General features: G+C 37.9%; 1 protein-coding gene across 1 annotated transcript in view; it reads right to left on the bottom strand.

Annotated features, from left to right (window-relative positions):
* The window catches only part of spega (striated muscle enriched protein kinase a), a 42,093-nt gene that overhangs the window by 2,957 nt on the left and 22,004 nt on the right, over window positions 1-17,132 (bottom strand). The window contains exons 7-33 of the mRNA XM_079377162.1: window positions 11,769-12,026; window positions 11,436-11,594; window positions 11,130-11,319; window positions 10,797-11,026; window positions 10,517-10,636; window positions 10,325-10,429; window positions 8,697-8,903; window positions 8,046-8,169; window positions 7,798-7,970; window positions 7,116-7,228; window positions 6,847-7,015; window positions 6,560-6,665; window positions 6,257-6,454; window positions 6,084-6,141; window positions 5,882-5,959; window positions 5,619-5,791; window positions 5,506-5,532; window positions 4,994-5,146; window positions 4,848-4,890; window positions 4,578-4,646; window positions 2,146-4,468; window positions 1,854-1,958; window positions 1,625-1,741; window positions 1,376-1,543; window positions 1,107-1,229; window positions 813-977; window positions 104-641 (exon numbers count right to left, since the gene is read on the bottom strand). Of these exons, the coding sequence (XP_079233288.1) occupies window positions 104-641; window positions 813-977; window positions 1,107-1,229; window positions 1,376-1,543; window positions 1,625-1,741; window positions 1,854-1,958; window positions 2,146-4,468; window positions 4,578-4,646; window positions 4,848-4,890; window positions 4,994-5,146; window positions 5,506-5,532; window positions 5,619-5,791; window positions 5,882-5,959; window positions 6,084-6,141; window positions 6,257-6,454; window positions 6,560-6,665; window positions 6,847-7,015; window positions 7,116-7,228; window positions 7,798-7,970; window positions 8,046-8,169; window positions 8,697-8,903; window positions 10,325-10,429; window positions 10,517-10,636; window positions 10,797-11,026; window positions 11,130-11,319; window positions 11,436-11,594; window positions 11,769-12,026 (6,292 nt within the window). The remainder of the gene's footprint in view (window positions 1-103; window positions 642-812; window positions 978-1,106; window positions 1,230-1,375; window positions 1,544-1,624; window positions 1,742-1,853; window positions 1,959-2,145; window positions 4,469-4,577; window positions 4,647-4,847; window positions 4,891-4,993; window positions 5,147-5,505; window positions 5,533-5,618; window positions 5,792-5,881; window positions 5,960-6,083; window positions 6,142-6,256; window positions 6,455-6,559; window positions 6,666-6,846; window positions 7,016-7,115; window positions 7,229-7,797; window positions 7,971-8,045; window positions 8,170-8,696; window positions 8,904-10,324; window positions 10,430-10,516; window positions 10,637-10,796; window positions 11,027-11,129; window positions 11,320-11,435; window positions 11,595-11,768; window positions 12,027-17,132) is intronic.

Genomic DNA, 17,132 nt, shown 5'->3' with positions numbered 1-17,132 from the left:
CATAATTGATTTGTGAACTGTATAATTCTATGAATAATTATTAAATAAAATAAATCAACAAATAAATGAATAACAAATATAGGAATTAATTTTATATTCTCACCTGGCTTTCTCGTCCAAAAAGCTGTATGGTTTCTGAGGGACTCCTTGTCTCAAAGTGGTCTCAGTTTTGGTGGAGGATACCACTCTTTCCATAGGCGTCTGTGGTGTGGGTGAGCTTGCTCCTTCTCCTATTGGACTGATACTGCTGACCAAGATCACAGGAGGAGAGATAGGGGAGGAAGCAACTGAACAAGTGGCTGGAACATAGGAAGGGACATGGGAAATTGATCTGCCTATTGAGGGTGGAGCTGTGTATGACCTTGCAGATACAGTCTGCGTTTGGGTAACCGGGGGAACCATGTTGATAGTGCTTGCTGGCTTGAGGTGAACAAGAGGAGGGATTGACGTCTTTGGGCAAAAGTGAGAAATGGGCATCTCAGAGGAACTATTTGTGATATCACCAGACTGTGCAGGAATAGGACTAATGAACTGACTAACACTTGGTTCTGCTAATGTAGAAGCAGATGTAGTCACAGCAGCAACAGAAAAAGGAGACGAGGGGTGTGTCTTCATTTCAGCAGGCTGGTGGAGTGGTGGCACTGCAGAACAGAAGTAGGAGTTATGTACACAGAAATGTATTTCCTTAATCCAGAAAAGAATTATGAATTCACATACCCAGTTAATTAAATCTTGTAACAAAAGCTAATATTACCAGAACAATGAACAATGAACAGTTTTAATGCTGTACAACTGAACTGCATGCATGGTACCTTCAACGTTAATTCGCACTCCCTTTGATACATTACTGTACGGACCTTGGCCCGCTTTATTTACACATGCCACACGGAATTGGATGGTAGAACCAGTTGGAAGTAGAGAGGAATTGTAGAAACAATCAGTCACACTTGTAGCTTCACTCACCCACTTATCATCACCTACAGATAAAAATTTTCGATCACTGCACACAATGAATGGCAAGGAGAACACTTTTAAACAGATAATAATATTTAACACAGGAGTACATGATAAATCAGTATATGTCAGATGTATTAGACATTCCCTACCATCACATGTCCTCTCAAGTGTGTACGTGCAAGGAACTTTGGAGTCTGATGGTTTCCATCGCACCAGAGCAGTGTTATTATATATCTGTGGAATCTCTGGGGTTCCTGGTCGTTTTGGAACACCTTAAAATGTGATATAAACACAAAATATGGATCAGAAAATAACTTTTGCAAGTTTAGCATACACAGAAATGAATAAAATGTGAGAACACCCAAACATTTTCTTGGCATTAATGCTATACTGAATAATAAGCAACCTTCTAGCTTACAGGCTATGGAGAGTATACATGAAGTAGTAGCAGAGGCCAGGTTATTAGAGGCGACACATTCATAAATTCCTGCATCCTTCTTAGAGGTCTTCATGATCATCAAAAGCTGCCTTCCATCTGGGCAGGCCACTAAAGTCATTTTGTCATTAATCTCCAAAGGTTTCTTATCTATGAGCACAGGAGAAAGGATAATTGATGGAACACTACTGTTTTCATAATTAAAAGAAAACAACTGAATGAAAAAAATACCTTTTATCCATAATATTTTTGGCTCAGGACTACCAGCTGGAAGACAACTAAGAGTCACTGGATTTCCTTCAAGAAAAACATGATCCTTTAGTGTAATATGGAAAACTGGAGGAAAATCTGAAATAAAAGTTTAAAAAAGGATAGAGTGTTAATTGGAGTTGCTGATCAAAATTGTGGCAGCTGTTCAAAATTACACTTCACATATCAGAAGTAGACATTTTTGCTTTACCTTCCTTTGAAATTTCAGATGCATTTGATTTTGATGGTGTCCTGTCTCTCTTGCCTCTAGACAAACCCCATCTGTCCCACCTAGACCTGGTGTCAGTTTCAGGAGCTGTCAACAATGAATCATTTTAATGTAGTTTTGTAATGAATGTCTTCATCATTTGTTTAACTTGCAGTACACTAGTTACAGTATAGTATGCTTAGCAACAACTTACATGCTTATCAATAAGTGTTGGAATAGTTTTCTATCACTGAAGAAAAAAAAAATGTATTGCAAAAAACACAATAATACATACTCTGAGAGGATTGTATAGAGTGTGAACTAGAGGTGGAGATCAGTGTCACTTTGGATGATGTCGAAGCAGTTTGTGAGGGAACTTGGTTCTCTGGATTATTCACACTCTTGTGAATGAGCCCGTCAGATTGAGAGCGGCGATGACGAGAGAACAAAGGTGTTTTCTGTCCTTCATTTTTAACCTCCTTCTCTCCCTCTCTCTTGTCAGACTGACTCTGTTTTCTTAATGAAAATCCAGATACTTTTGACTCAAACTTTCTTCTCAGTGCCAGAACTGGCGAATCACTGATTTTCTTTATGTCTTGCTTCTCTTCTTTTAGAGTTTCTTCATCACTTTGGGGTTTAGTTTCCCTATCCTTAATGTGTTTTGACTTACTATGAGTATGCACTCTATCAAATATTCCTGAAACATTAGATTCAAATTTACATTGCACTGCAAGGACAGGTGATTCAGCAACCTTCTTACTATTTTTTTCAAGATTGTTTTTCTCTGCATCCATATTGTTATCAGAGCTTCCTATCTCAACTTCTTTTTTGTCTAGGGACTTGCTACGTCCCATTGCCCAGGTAACAGGTCGTCTGTTAGCTACAGAATCTGAGGTCTCCTCTTTCCCTTTTTTTGGTTGCAGTTTCCTTGCACGCATAGAGAATCTTCCAATAAATCCTAGGCCGGGTTCCTTCTCCACCTCCCTGAGGTCTTGGACAGACTTGGATTTTTCCTTTAATCCTCTAGGTCCAAACTCCAATGGGGAACCTACAGGGTGAGGTCGATAAACCTCTTCATTTGATTTCCGTGGGAGAACAGGTGAGTTTTCTTCAGACTTGGTCCTTGTCAATCGTTTTAGGCCATGTGTAAAAGATGATTCCCTCTTCTTAAACCTTGCCTCAAAAATTTCCTCTGAATCGATATCTTTAATATCAGTCCTGTGAGTTGGGCGATATGCAGAGGAAGCAGAAGCATAAACAACTGCATGTCCAGTGGTAGGCTGAATATCCAGCTCTGAGATTTTCAAGATAGGGGTGGGTAACACTGCGACAGATGATGCCTTTTTGCCATTTCCCTGCAATTTACTGGAATAATTTGAGGATATGTCATGTGGAAGTATATCAAGAAAAGATTCAGTACTTTTATTTATCTTTCCTGGCACACAGTCTTCAGAGAACACATGCTCTTCCATCTTTACCTTCTCATCACTGTCATCTAATATAGATGCAGGCTGAGATGTATTCATAATTTGCGTGGCACCAATAGCCTCTTCCTTAGATGCCTGTTTATTTTCTATGTCTGGAGTTGGTGGTTTGGAAGAAATTTCTCTTGGAAACACAGGCTTTGGACCATCCTTTGTTTGTTCTGAGGGAGCATGTGTGGCTTCCAACAAGTTATGGTCTCCAGAAAAAATGGAGGGAATCTCTAGTGGGGCTCCAGATCTCCTATGTAGTGAAATTGACTCAGAGTTTCCATCCCTTAAAGAAGACCTTTTCCTAAATGCAGTATTTGGACAAGTATCCTCAGGGCAGTCAGAGGAGAATGCCCGAGGAACTTCTGAAGCACTCAACTTGGCACGTCTAAAGTTACGATCCAAAGAAGCAGTTCGCCTCTCATTATCAACACCCAGTGTCTCAAGCAGGGGGCCACGAAGACCACTCATGTTCTTGTCAACGGTGCCTCCCCTTAGCAACCTCTGCCGCATAAGATCCAGTTTTACAGCATAATCTTCCTTGCTCATCCCCCCTGTCTTTGGACTATTGCTCCTGTGTGGCAGCTCCATGGAAACGGCCTTTTTCATGTGCTTTTGGCCTTTCTCTATAGTATTGTTCATATTACCATCCTCAGGTGTGATCTGTAGAAGAAGCGCACTATCAACAGAACTCCCTCTTCGCATTAGCGATCTTCTGGATTTGCCTGCTACCTGTTCATCTTCTACACTTGAACCACTTTGCAATGATTCTTTCAAGTTCACAGTCCTTTCTGCAGTCTCCAGGTGGACTATATCCTTCTGTCCATCAGTTTTCTGACATTCTGTGATGTCCTCCAGTTGATTAATGTTTTTTTGGTAGGACTCATTTGATCCTCTAATGACATCAACATCATCCTCATGGATCTCAGTCAGTGACATCCTTGATCCAGAGAACATCATTGTGTGAGGCATAGGGATGAAAGGAAGTTCATCAATGTCCTCATCTGAATCGGAGGACGACGATGGAGGTGGTGAACCATCTTTAAGGTTTCTGGGCACAGCAAGGGACACATGGCTTGAAGAGTCATCCAGCAACTCTGATATGGATCTCAACACCATTTTAGATTTGTATCTAATGAGTGAACACTGAAACAGACATAAAAAACAGTTAAGAAATTAACATTGTCATTTATTTTTTTATAATTAATTTATAATCATTGTTTTTCTTTATATGTATAGATTTTTAATTGCTTACCTGCCATTTCCGTCTGGCTAACACTTGCTTATGCAATGTTGTGTTGATACTCTTTCCCTTCACTAGTGACTAAGGAAAAAATGTCAATTAAATTATTGTGCTCTAAAAATACATTTCAAGCCAACAACATCTCTGCAAACATATATAGTGACCCAGAACATCTTTTAATGGTGGGTGTTAAAGTTACCAAAAGTGTTTAATTAAAGGGTGCTTGAATTTTTTTTAAATTGCATTAATCAGTACAGCAGCCTGTTTGATATTCCATCTTACCTTGAACCAAGGATGAAGAAGACATTCTGTGGCATCAGGTCTCCTGAAGTACAAACGATTGAACACATTTAAGACTGCATAACTCCATGACAATAACAACAGTCAGACATATTTACCTCAGAGATTGTGGTGCAGTAAACACTTACAGTTTGCTTGCTACAAGGAGCTGTATGATGAATCCTTTTGCTTCTCTGCAAAGGTCTTTGAACATGCTCTCCTCAAATGCAACATTATAGTTCCTGATGTTCAGCAAAGTGTCACGATCATTTTCTCCAGCAAATGGAGAAACTCCTGTTAGGCTGTAAATTATAAGAATGAAAAAGACATGGTACATAATTTCATACATAGCATTAAATGCAAAATTCGAAAAGTGGTAACACTTTTTTTTTTGATAATCCTCTTTAGACATTTTACTAACTATAAGTAACATTGCAATTATAGTTACTTTGTCAACTACCAGTCATTAGGGTAATTGTAGTCTGTCTGCTATACTGACATTAAGTAATTAAGTCTTCTAACTCTGCAGGTCTACTAACCCTAACCAAACAGTCTACTAATACTCTAATGAGAGTTAATTGACATGTAATTGAAAACGCATAGTTAGAAGAATGTATAAAGTGGACTATCGAAATGAAGTGTAACCTACAAATATAAATACCATAAGTAAGTTATGGCACCCACTGGCCTGTGGAGAGAAAGATAGTTTTAGAAAATATAGAGAATGAAATGTAACCATATGTCAAAATGATAGGTGTAACAATGGTCTTTTACCAAATATCTGTAGATTTAGAGATTGGTGACTGGTTTACGATCTCAGGAGCAATAAATTCTGGTGTTCCGTATTTGCAGTACAATTCTTCATTTGGTTTGACTTTCAAAGCATTGCCAAAATCACAAATACGAATGTGATCACTTTTTTGGTCTGCCATGAGGATGTTTTCAGGCTGAAAGACACACATACTGTATAGTTACTCGACTCTGAAATGTTAAAAAAAACAGTAAAAGCTTTTAGTGGTACACTTTAATTTGTTGACCTTTATATCAAGGTGAATTATGTCATTCTGGTGAAGATAGTCGATACCCTCAAGTAGCTGCCTTATGATAGACCGAACCTGCAAAACAGAACATGAATATTAATTCTGTGGATTATATTAATCTGTCAGTAATTCACTGATTTTGTTCTAACATCATGCAGCAGCAAATAATAGTTACAGAACACACAAATAAATCACCAACCTCAGATTCTAAGATGGTTGTTCTTTTTGTTATTCTTTCCAAAAGCTCTTCGTGGCACCTTCATAATCATTTAAAGATAATAACGCAAGCAAACCTCTTTAAAAAAAAACAAAAAAACAAAAAAAACAAACAAACACATTTAGTAGGAATAATTTATCAGAGGGAAAGGATACAGTTCAGTAATGATGACCACTACACGCCTCTTTTCAAATGCATCATAGAAGTGGATGATCTTCTCATGGTCTAACTCTGACAGGAGGGTCATCTCTCTCAGAGCACAAGCTTTTCTCTGTGCCCGTAACGAAATGAATTTTGCTGCAGATATTTGCCCATTTGTCTGTGTCACTCGCTTGATGTATGAAAAAGCCCCTCTGTGAGCAGGAACATTACAGACTTGTCAGATCCAAAAATATACAGCATTCTCTTAATAATAATGAAAGTATAAACAGGAGTGTCCTTGTGGTAGGGTGTCTGACCTGCCAATTTCTTTGTGTATGTCATAGTAATCAGTCAACCTACGCATCCTCCGTAGAATTGTGCCTTCATCTTCCATTTGCTCTTCCTCCTCCTCCACATTTTTGGCTGTGAAATTGTAAGTACACCCACACACATTTACTTAGATGTCTAAATAGGAACATTCCATAGACATGTAAATAACATTACCCTATTAAATTGAAACATACATAAGTAGATTCGTCTGGGTGAATTATTCTCTACATCTGCTTCCAGCTAAGCCATATTCAAACTAATCTGTACTACTCACCAGTATGAACAGTAAGCTCAGCCTTACAGGACACTGACCCAGCCTGATTTTTTGCAGTGCAAGTGTAGACCCCTTCATCCTCAGGCTGAGCACTGAGAACCACAAGCGAGCACTCTCTGTCATCATACACAAAGGTAAAATGACAGCTCTCTGCCAGAAGGATATTATCCTGAAAGTCAATTTGCAGAAATGAGTGGATTCACTAAGGACAGAATAAAAACTGTTCAGTGAAATTTCATTTGGCATGGCAATCAAAAGTGCAAACTGACCTTGTACCAAAGGATATCAGGGTCAGGTTTCCCATCTACAACCACAGCAAAACGAGATGTTTCCCCCACACACACATCCAAGTCCTCCATGATGGTCTCAAATGAAGGTGGCACTGAAATGTACAGGAAAAACCCAACAGAACATTTTAAAATGGAACACTTGGAGCAGGATCAATGCAAACAATTAATACTCAAGTATAAAGAAAAAAAATAAACTGTCTTTTATTTTATTTTATTGGTTATTGTGTCATATGAACATATGTTCACAAGAACATATGATTTTTGATGCTACTGATGTTTTTGAGTTTTATTACTCCAATGACTTTATTATATTACTTTAACCCTACCTTTATATCCCACAATCTAATGGCATCACACAAAAGGTTATATTATTGGAACTGTGATATTGGATTATACATCAATGTTGTTGATCAATGTTTTTATTTTGTCTTGGTATATATCTCTTCAAATTACTGGGGTTGTTTGGATTACTTTTATGCTACTTTTATGTAGCATTTTACCTTTCTGGATCTTGTACTTTAATTGTATGGACATTAATCTTTGGACCTTATCCCTCTCTCCCACTTATCTGACTTTTACTGCTCTTCTAAGCAATGTTGCTGATGTGCACCTAATATTTATGAGTTTAGAAGAAACGAGTGACCAGAAAAAGGGCATTCACCTGCCATTGCCAGCTGCAGAGTGCATAGGTCACTGCCATACTGGTTGTTTGCCATGAAGATCAGCTGACCTACATCCGTGCTTTTCACTTTAGCAATGTGTAGGGCATGCTGGTCATCATCAGGCATGGTAATCTCTAATGCATCAGGTTTGTTGAGAAGCACCACTCCCCTTCTGGTAAACAATGGCTCTCTTAATATCCACAATTTATATTGCAGTTGGAATGTTTGCTTTACATTTGACACAAACCTTTTCCATGTGCCTGTTGCTTGGACATGATTAAGGGTTACTGTGATGGTGACAGGCTGGTTCTCAACCACATATACAATATCAGGCTTGTCCAGGATGACTGGGGCTTTGTGTAAATACTGTCCTGTGATATGAAAAAAAAAAAAAAAGATTTCAACAAGTCTACATGCAATGTGCATCCATCAGGCAATGACACAGCCAACATTTCACAAGCAAAAAGGGGGTTTATGTGGGTTTGCTTTGGCCTGCTGAGATGACTTACAGTGAAGTAAGGATATAGCTATGACAGATGCATTCATTAAAAGTGCAGAATAGCAGAAGATGCATGTGTCATCAAGGACAGAATGAACATATATGTCATCAGAAAGTAGTAATTATCTCCACATTTATGCAATAGTATCTGCTGCACTGACAAAAATGATACTACATTTTGTTAAGGTAAGCGGTTGCAGTCAATTTATTTTAGCTACATTAAAAAAAAATAAAAAATTGTTGACTAACCTTCAGCAAAATGTGTTTATTTAAATGTAGCTAAAATAAATTGATTGCAACCACTTACCTTAAAAAAATAGTAAATACAATGAATCATTTATTTATTTATTTTTCAGTGTGTGAGTAAAAATTATATTCAAGCACAAATCTTCTCAATACCTCTGTCATAGAGCTGGACCAGGTCAGTGGGCTGTGAGGGTTTGCTGGATGCTTTTCCAGTAGTACTAAGGACTCTGAAGGCATAACACACTCCTTTAGAAAGAGATGTGACTGTATAAGAGGTGTCTTTGAGGCTGGAGGCAATGGGTGTCCACTGGGTGGAGCCTAGAGCTTGTTGTTGAACAATATACATAAGTGAAGCAGGATCTGAAATGAACAAAAGACATGGAAAATGCTAGAGGGAAGAGCAAGGAAAGATGAATGAGACAGAGGTAAAACTGATAAAAAAAGTAAATGTAATACTAAAAATATAATTATATTTCAGCATTTCTGCTATAAATTTAATTTGTTATAATACTTCTTTATCAAAAGTGATAGAAATGTGACTTCTTTGGAACTTCCTCCATTTTAGGAATAAGATGTGTGGAATTAAGGGGTCATTTTAATCATCAGGAATATGTGAACAATATGTCAATAACCAAGGAAAGTTGTGTTTGATATATATACATACCATTTTGTAATAACATTTCTAATAATTATAATACTTACAAAGTATATCCTACATTTGGATGGAAAACCTACAGTACTACAACTATTACTGTAGCTGAGCCTTTGAGCCTGAACCATCTGACATACTGTATCCCATAGCAACATTGTTGTACATGGTTTTAAACATTGGAAATTCACAAACATACATAGCATACATATTTATAGACCTTGATAGGTTTTCTATACAGTTAATTTCACCTGTCATGTAGAAAATTTTATTTGCCAAAAAAAAAAAAAAAAAAAAACAGGTTTAAAGACACCATGAAATTAAAATAAGATGATTCTTATTTCACAAGGAATACTGCAGTGTTTGTTATAAATGGATTATCCATGTAAATCTTTTATTTATTATTATTATTCATGTGCCCAAATAATCTTTAATCAAGAATATTAACTTCTCCTCCCCCTTACAACAACATTTCTTCTCTACTGACGTTTCCACCAGTGCGAGGGTTAGACAATAATCTTTCCTACCCAGCAGCCTGTCACTAACACGAGGTCTCAGAGACAGAGTATTGCAGGGACAACTTACTTTTGTAAACTCAATATAAAAATACATCAGTAAAACGTGATTTTTCAAAAGATTTTACTTCTATTTAAAAAAGTTATTGCTAACAAGTGGCTAAATTGGACAATAGAGGTTATCGGGGACATTAAATGTCATCAAATCAAACAAGAAAACTCATCCACTATACAACTTTTCACTCACTGTTTATAATCATTCTCTTTCAAACTATTCTCTCTCAGACTTTCAGGAAAAGGGTGATACCAACTTCAGAGTTGGCCTACAAAAATGTGTCATCAGTGCAGCACTGTATTAGCAAACGGCAATGATACCCTCAATTCCAGATGGACAAAATCAAGTGACGTCCTACCACATTCTCCCTAGTTGTCAATTAATTATCACAGATTATAGAACATAATAAACTAACTTTACGCAAAATCGAAAGCAGCTGTTTTCAGATAAATGAGATATAAAAAATTGTCCAGAGCAGTGGGCCCCCAGGACCAGGACTGAAAAACACAGATCGAAGGAACTATCAAACCAGTTCAGTTAAAGAAAAAACTGACAAATTTACCTATGGATGGGTCTAGGTTTTTTGGTATTTTCCAGCTCAGTGAGACTGTTCTCCCAGTTACAGATTCAATTACTGGAGGACCATCAGGTGGCTCAGGAAGGCTAACTGTAAAGAAACTACAATGTTAGTGAGACGGACACATGGGATGTCACTATACTAATAGGCTATATATGACAAAAAGTTCCATCTTACCTGCAACATATAAATGAGCATAGCAGACAGCCTTTCCCACCTTATTGGAGATGACACATTTATACACACCACTGTGGCCATGACACACAGAATTAATGACCAGACTGTGAACATCCCTGTCTAGAAGAGGTGCATGGTAGGATATAATTGAAGACAACATGTATTTGGGAGACAATAAATGTAGAAAACCTCACAATTAGAAGTCAAGATAGTCTCATTAAACTAAACATGGGTCATAAATGTCCTTTAAAATGCCTCTGACAATATTTTGTGGACTTACTCTGTATCATCCTTCTGTCATCAGAGCTCTCTATCTTCATGCCATTGTGGTACCAAATGATTTGGGGATATGGAAGGCCTGTCACCCTGCACTTCAATACTGCTTCTTTCCCTTCTACCACTTCCAGGTCACTGAGAGCTTTTATGAAGTCTGGCATTGTCCTGTGTTCCACCTCTCCCTCAAATACCTCAGGCTCCTCGGGGATTGATGGCATCTTCTCTAACCTTGACCTGAAGAGTGAAAAACAAACAAACAAATGAGTCAGAAAAGGGGTAAAGTAACAATATTTGTTTTGTTTAATTATACATTGTTAAGAAGAGTTTGTCTTCTTACATGTGAGTAGATATGGCTGGTCGTGCTTCCTGTACATAGAGTTCAGCTGAGCTTTCTGCTTCTCCATGAACATTTCGAGCAAATACTGTGTACAGTCCCTCGTTCTGCTTGTTAACGTGAGTGATGAACAGGGAGTGACACCCATTTACTTTGAGAATGCGAATATTATCACTCTCCACCACAGGTTGTTCTAGGACACAAAAAAGTATGTTCAATCAGTGTTAACAAATCGCTCGTTTTCCATAAAAATTTTGTTTTAGGGAAATAAAGACTTAATCTTTATTATGATTATTATTATTATCTTACCACAATGAGTCCAGTTGACCTCAGGAGAGGGAGATCCACTGACTTTGCAATCAAATTGTGCAGAACGGCCCTCGGTAGCCTCCAGTGCCTCTAGTTTACGTGTAAAGAGTGGCTCCTTAGATGGAATCACCAGAAGATTAGCTGTGCAAATGAGCTCTTCTGTACCATGCAAACAAGAACAAGGACCACAGTTCATATTAATTAAATGGAAGCAAATAAGCATTACTGGGAATCAAGATTAACATAACATTAAAGAATAGGCAGCCTAATATTGATGTGTAAATGATGTAATATTCAGCTATGCTCAGTTTGGACTGTAGTTACGACTCCTACCTTTTGTTGAACTGATTTTGCAAGAATAGCTCCCACTATCATCTTCATGTACAGATTTGAACAGAAGACGGCATCGGCGTCCATCAAATTGCATCTTACAATCAATTAGTGCTGGCTGTATCAGCTTCCCATTGGCCAGCCAATCAATGTCCACAGTCTGTGGCCCAGTTATGAAGCATTCAAATAAGGCTATCTCTCCTGCCTTGACCTTCACATCCTGCATTGGTCTGGTAATTGTCAGAGATGACTCAGCAGGAGCTACTTGGCAGAAAAGAACAGTTACAAGTCATGTGTGCCATCCAAAGTTCACACCTCAGTTCAAAATAGAATTAGCAGTATACAGTTTTGCTATTCATATATAAAAATGGGCTAAAAAAAGATCTGAGACACTGATTTTATTTAAACCAAGAAATACAAAATAAAAATGCAAATAAGAGATTCTGTTAGTCACTAATCAAATGTAAGTAAATTTTGGCCATGATAGCTTGCAATCACTGCAAAACCTTCTAATAATGAGTGAGAGAGAGAGAGAGAGAGAGAGAGAGAGTTGTTTGATGACCTTCATCACTGGAAAATTCAGAGCCATTATTAATACTGTGCACTTTTATACATTCTTGGTTTTATCATTATATTAGCATTATCCAACTGAGCTATTATTTAAATTGTAACCAACAAAAGATGTTGATAAATGTGTTTCAGTTTGTAGATCCTCCGCAATGTAACTAGACAATTAGACATTGAGTATTTGAAAGGAAAGGGCTATTTGTCATAGCAACAGATGTCATGATGTAGTTTGATTATGATTTGCAAAATGTTCTATTGTACCATTACTTCACTAATCAACCATTAATTAGTTATTAGTTATTATGCAAATTATTAGTGGCACCTAGTGGTTAAAGTTGGTATGACATGGTAATTGTTAGCTAGCAAGGGTCCGAGCTCTGTGTTTTAGTCCAACCTAAGAGCGCTCCCCCGCTGTTGGGGTAGAAATGGGCTGTAGTTGCGGAGTTGGGGTGGCATAGGGATGCTGAAAGATTGTGAAGGTAGGACATGCTTGATTATTTAAGGGGTTCTCTCTTGTGCTGATTGGATAAATGGTGTAATTATTAATGATGTATTGGCCGAGTTAATTATCTGTGCGTGCTCCTCCTGAAATTTGTTTATAAAACATCACATCTTTTATACAGGTAACGAGCTGAGATTAGGAGCACTCTCTTAAAGGGAGTGCTCCTAATCTCAGTTTGTTACCTGTATAAAAGACACCTGTCCACCACAGAAGAAATCAATCAATCAGATTCCAAACTCTCCACCATGGCCAAGACCAAAGAGCTGTCCAAGGATGTCAGGGACAAGATTGTAGACCAACACAAGGCTGGAATGGGCTACAAGACCATCACCAAGCAGCTTGATGAGAAGGTGACAACAGTTGGTGCGATTATTCGCAAATGGAAGAAACACAAAATAACTGTCAATCTCCCTCTGACTGGGGCTCCATGCAAGATCTCACCTCGTGGAGTTTCAATGATCATGAGAACGGTGAGGAATCAGCCCAGAACTACACGGGACGATCTTGTCAATGACTTCAATGCAGCTGGGACCATAATCACTAAAAAAACAATTGGTAACACACTACGCCGTGAAGGACTGAAATCCTGCAGCGCCCGCAAGGTCCCACTGCTCAAGAAAGCACATGTACAGGCCCATCTGAAGTTTGACAATGAAGATCTTAATGATTCAGAGGAGAACTGTGGTCAGATGAGAATAAAATTGAGCTCTTTGGCATTAGCTCAAATCAGCCGTGTTTGGAGGAGGAGAAATGCTGCCTATGACCCCAAGAACACCATCCCCACTGTCAAACATGGAGATGGAAACATTATGCTATGGGGGTGTTTTTCTGCTAAAGGGACAGAACAACTGCACCACATCAAAAGGGACAATGGACGGGGCCATGTACCATCAGGGCCAGCCAGGGCATTAAAAATGGGTCATGGATGGATATTCCAGCATGACAATGACCCAAAACACACGGTCAAGGCAACAAAGGAGTGGCAAGAAGAAGCACATAGAGTGCCAGTCTCCAGACCTTAATCCCATAGAAAATCTGTGGAGGGAGATGAAGGTTCAAGTTGCCAAACGTCAGCCTCAAAACCTTAATGACTTGGAGAGGATCTGCAAAGAGGAGTGGGACAAAATCCCTCCTGAGATGTGTGCAAATCTGGTGGCCAACTACTCAAAACGTCTGACCTCTGTGATTGCCAACAAGGGTTTTGCCACCAAGTACTGTCATGTTTTGCGAAGGGGTCAAATACTTATTTCACTCATTAAAATGCAAATCAATTTATAACTTTTTTGAAATGCGCTTTTCTGGATTTTTGTTGTTGTTGTTGTTGTTGTTATTCTGTCTCTCACTGTTCAAATAAACCTACCATTACAATTATTGACTGATCATTTCTTTGTCAGCGGGCAAAGGTACAAAATCAGCAGGGAATCAAATAATCCCCCCCCCCCCCCCCACGGTACTCGTTTTATGTGTACCGTAATTTTAGATGTGTAGTGTAGTTAAACTTTTTATTGAAATTGTTGTTGTGAAGGGCTGCCTGATTACATCAAGTTGTTCCCTTACTAACAAAAACAATTCCTTTAAGCGGCCATTATTCCATGTCATAAAATTGCTATCAAGATCAGCACAATAAAACACGTTGTGGTACTGGATGTCAGTAATTTGATTCCACCCACTCAGACTTTCACAGTTCATTAGTGCACTTGGGTTTTATTTGCTAACGTTAATGTTGTCATGGCAGTGTAATGCTTGGCAACAGAAGAGACAATCTGCAGTGGATCTTGGCCAGTGAACAAACGCAGATGGCTCTGAATGAGATTTCTAAGAGACCACAGCTGGGGAGATAATAGATTTACCTTGTGGTCTCTGATCCAATCAAAGTTTTTCCACTTACGAAAGGCAGTGCCCCAGCACAGAACAAACACTGTGGCTTAATGGAAAATTAATGCTTTTTAATTAATTTTAATCTATTAAAGGTCTGTTTTATTCAAAATGATATGGTTGTCAGTCACACACGGATGCATAATCACAGATGACCAGATGATTAGTTATCAAACAAGATCTGAAGAAAACATCCTGGCATTTATCTAAACTATATTTCATCAGTTGTTAATTTTCAATTTTCAATCAGTGGCCTAAAAAGGAAACACTTTCTAGGCTTCTCCACTAGCCAAAGACAGCATAAGTACTTAGAAGAATAGTTTTAGGATTGCTAGATTGCTATTAGGCTGGTTAAGAGAAATCGATAAAATTTATTCTTTGTTGATTATACACACTTTTGCTAAGTTAAATAGTATTAACTGCTTTGCATGACTGTAATGTGTTTATATCACCATTATTATGCAATCAAATTGAAAATAATTATTGCTGGTCTTTGGTGATACTTGTTACTTTAATTAGCTTAATTTTAAATTAATATAAGATGAAAAGATTTTATGCTGTTGCTTGTAAACCTTTGGAAGACACTGCACATATAGTATGTATTTATATAAAATGCATTACTAATATGAAGCTCTTCTAGATTACACAATTTAAACAGCAGCATGACTTATTTGTTGCCTAAATATGACCATGTCCATGTAAACAGATCTGGGCAGATGCAGCAAAAACCTGATGATATTTACTTACAAACTAAGTAGATTTCCTCTGGATCTGCACAAATTTTACATTAACTATCTGGGAAGCGTTTCACAAGTTGAAGCCAGTGATGTTGTCTATATCATAAAGATGGTCTGTCTTATACAATTTAATGAATCTTAACCCATCAAACTGGTTAGTGAGTTGACAGAATTACCCGCCACAATTGATTTTCACCCACATTTGGTGTTCATTTCAAACCATGTTAAGATATATGTGACCCTGAACCACAAAACCAGTCATAAGTAGCATGGGTATATTGTAGCAATAGCCAACAATAGCCTACATTGTTAATTATCAATTTTTCTTTTATGCCAAAAATATTTAGGATAATAAGTAAAGATCATGTTCCAAGAAGATATTTTGTAAATTTCCTAACATAAATATATCAAAACTTAATTTTTGATTAGTAATATGCATAACTAAGAACTTAATTTGGACTTCAACATTTTCTCAATATTTTGATTATTCTGCACCCTCAGATTTCAGATTTTCAAATAGTTGAAGCTCAACCAAATATTGTCAGGACATTGTCATATCTTAACAAACCAAACATCAATAGAAAGCTTATTTATTCAGCTTTCAGATTATGCATACATTTGACCCTTATGGCTGGTTTTGTGGTCCAGTGTCTCCACTGTTACTTGTTATAGCATTAAGCCCCGTTCACACCAAGAACGATAACTATAAAGATCACTTAGATAAAGATATTAGTGTCCACACCAGCGAACAATATCGTCTATTTATTCTAAGCGCACGCTCGTCTGCCGCTTTAACTTCTCAAGCTCATTATAGCAGGATGGATTCTGATTGGTGTCAATGTTTGTAACACGCTCTCACTCCCAATTCGTCACATATTGACGCTTGGTCAGGATCCCTTTCCGTCACTTTTTGACGTACAGGGTACCCCTTTAGCGTAATTTTTCAACGTGCAGGGTCCTCCATTGCTTTAAATAAGACACACTTGCGAAAGGTACTGGGAATTTTATCATCATGATTAAATTATATATTGGGTAATAATATTGCTATTATTGCATATAGGCTATATTGGGGTGTGGTTTTTCAATGTAAACAGTCACAACAGTTTTATTTATATTACACTATTTACACATTTATGAGCACATAACCCAACCCCTGCCCCTAAACCTACCATTTGTCAGTAAAAAACATTTACAGTCTATGGTGCAAATTTAAAAAAATGCCGCCAGAAGAAGCCTTACGTCAGCCTTGGAAATGCTACTGGCTCTTGTATGTCTCGTGACCGATTGCGTCATGCGACGGCATGGGATTATCTTTTTGAATGAGATGTGAGCGCGTTAACGGTGTGGGATCATTTTCAGCGATTAAAACCTTCTATTTTACTCTCTTCTTCACATAAAGACATCGCATGGCTTCCGAAGGACTTGGAATGCAACACAACTTGTTTGTAATGCTTTTATACTCCTTGTTTATGGTCAGTTTTTGAAATCAATACCTGTGACTGCACTTATATTTGTCTAAATGGCTGCCCACTGCTCCGGGTGTGTGTTCATGGTGTGTGTGTGTTCACTGCTGTGTGTGTGCACTTTGGATGGATTAATGCAGAGCGCTAATTCCGAGTATGGGTTACCATACTTTGCCACATGTCACGTCACTTTCTATTCACTATTAAGTGTTTTATATTGTTC

This window comes from Barbus barbus (genome assembly GCF_936440315.1).
Source record: "Barbus barbus genome assembly, chromosome: 25".
NCBI classification, from domain to species: Eukaryota; Metazoa; Chordata; class Actinopteri; order Cypriniformes; family Cyprinidae; genus Barbus; species Barbus barbus.
The sequence above is the reverse complement of the archived record's forward strand: the minus strand, read 5'-3'. Positions and strand labels throughout refer to the sequence as shown.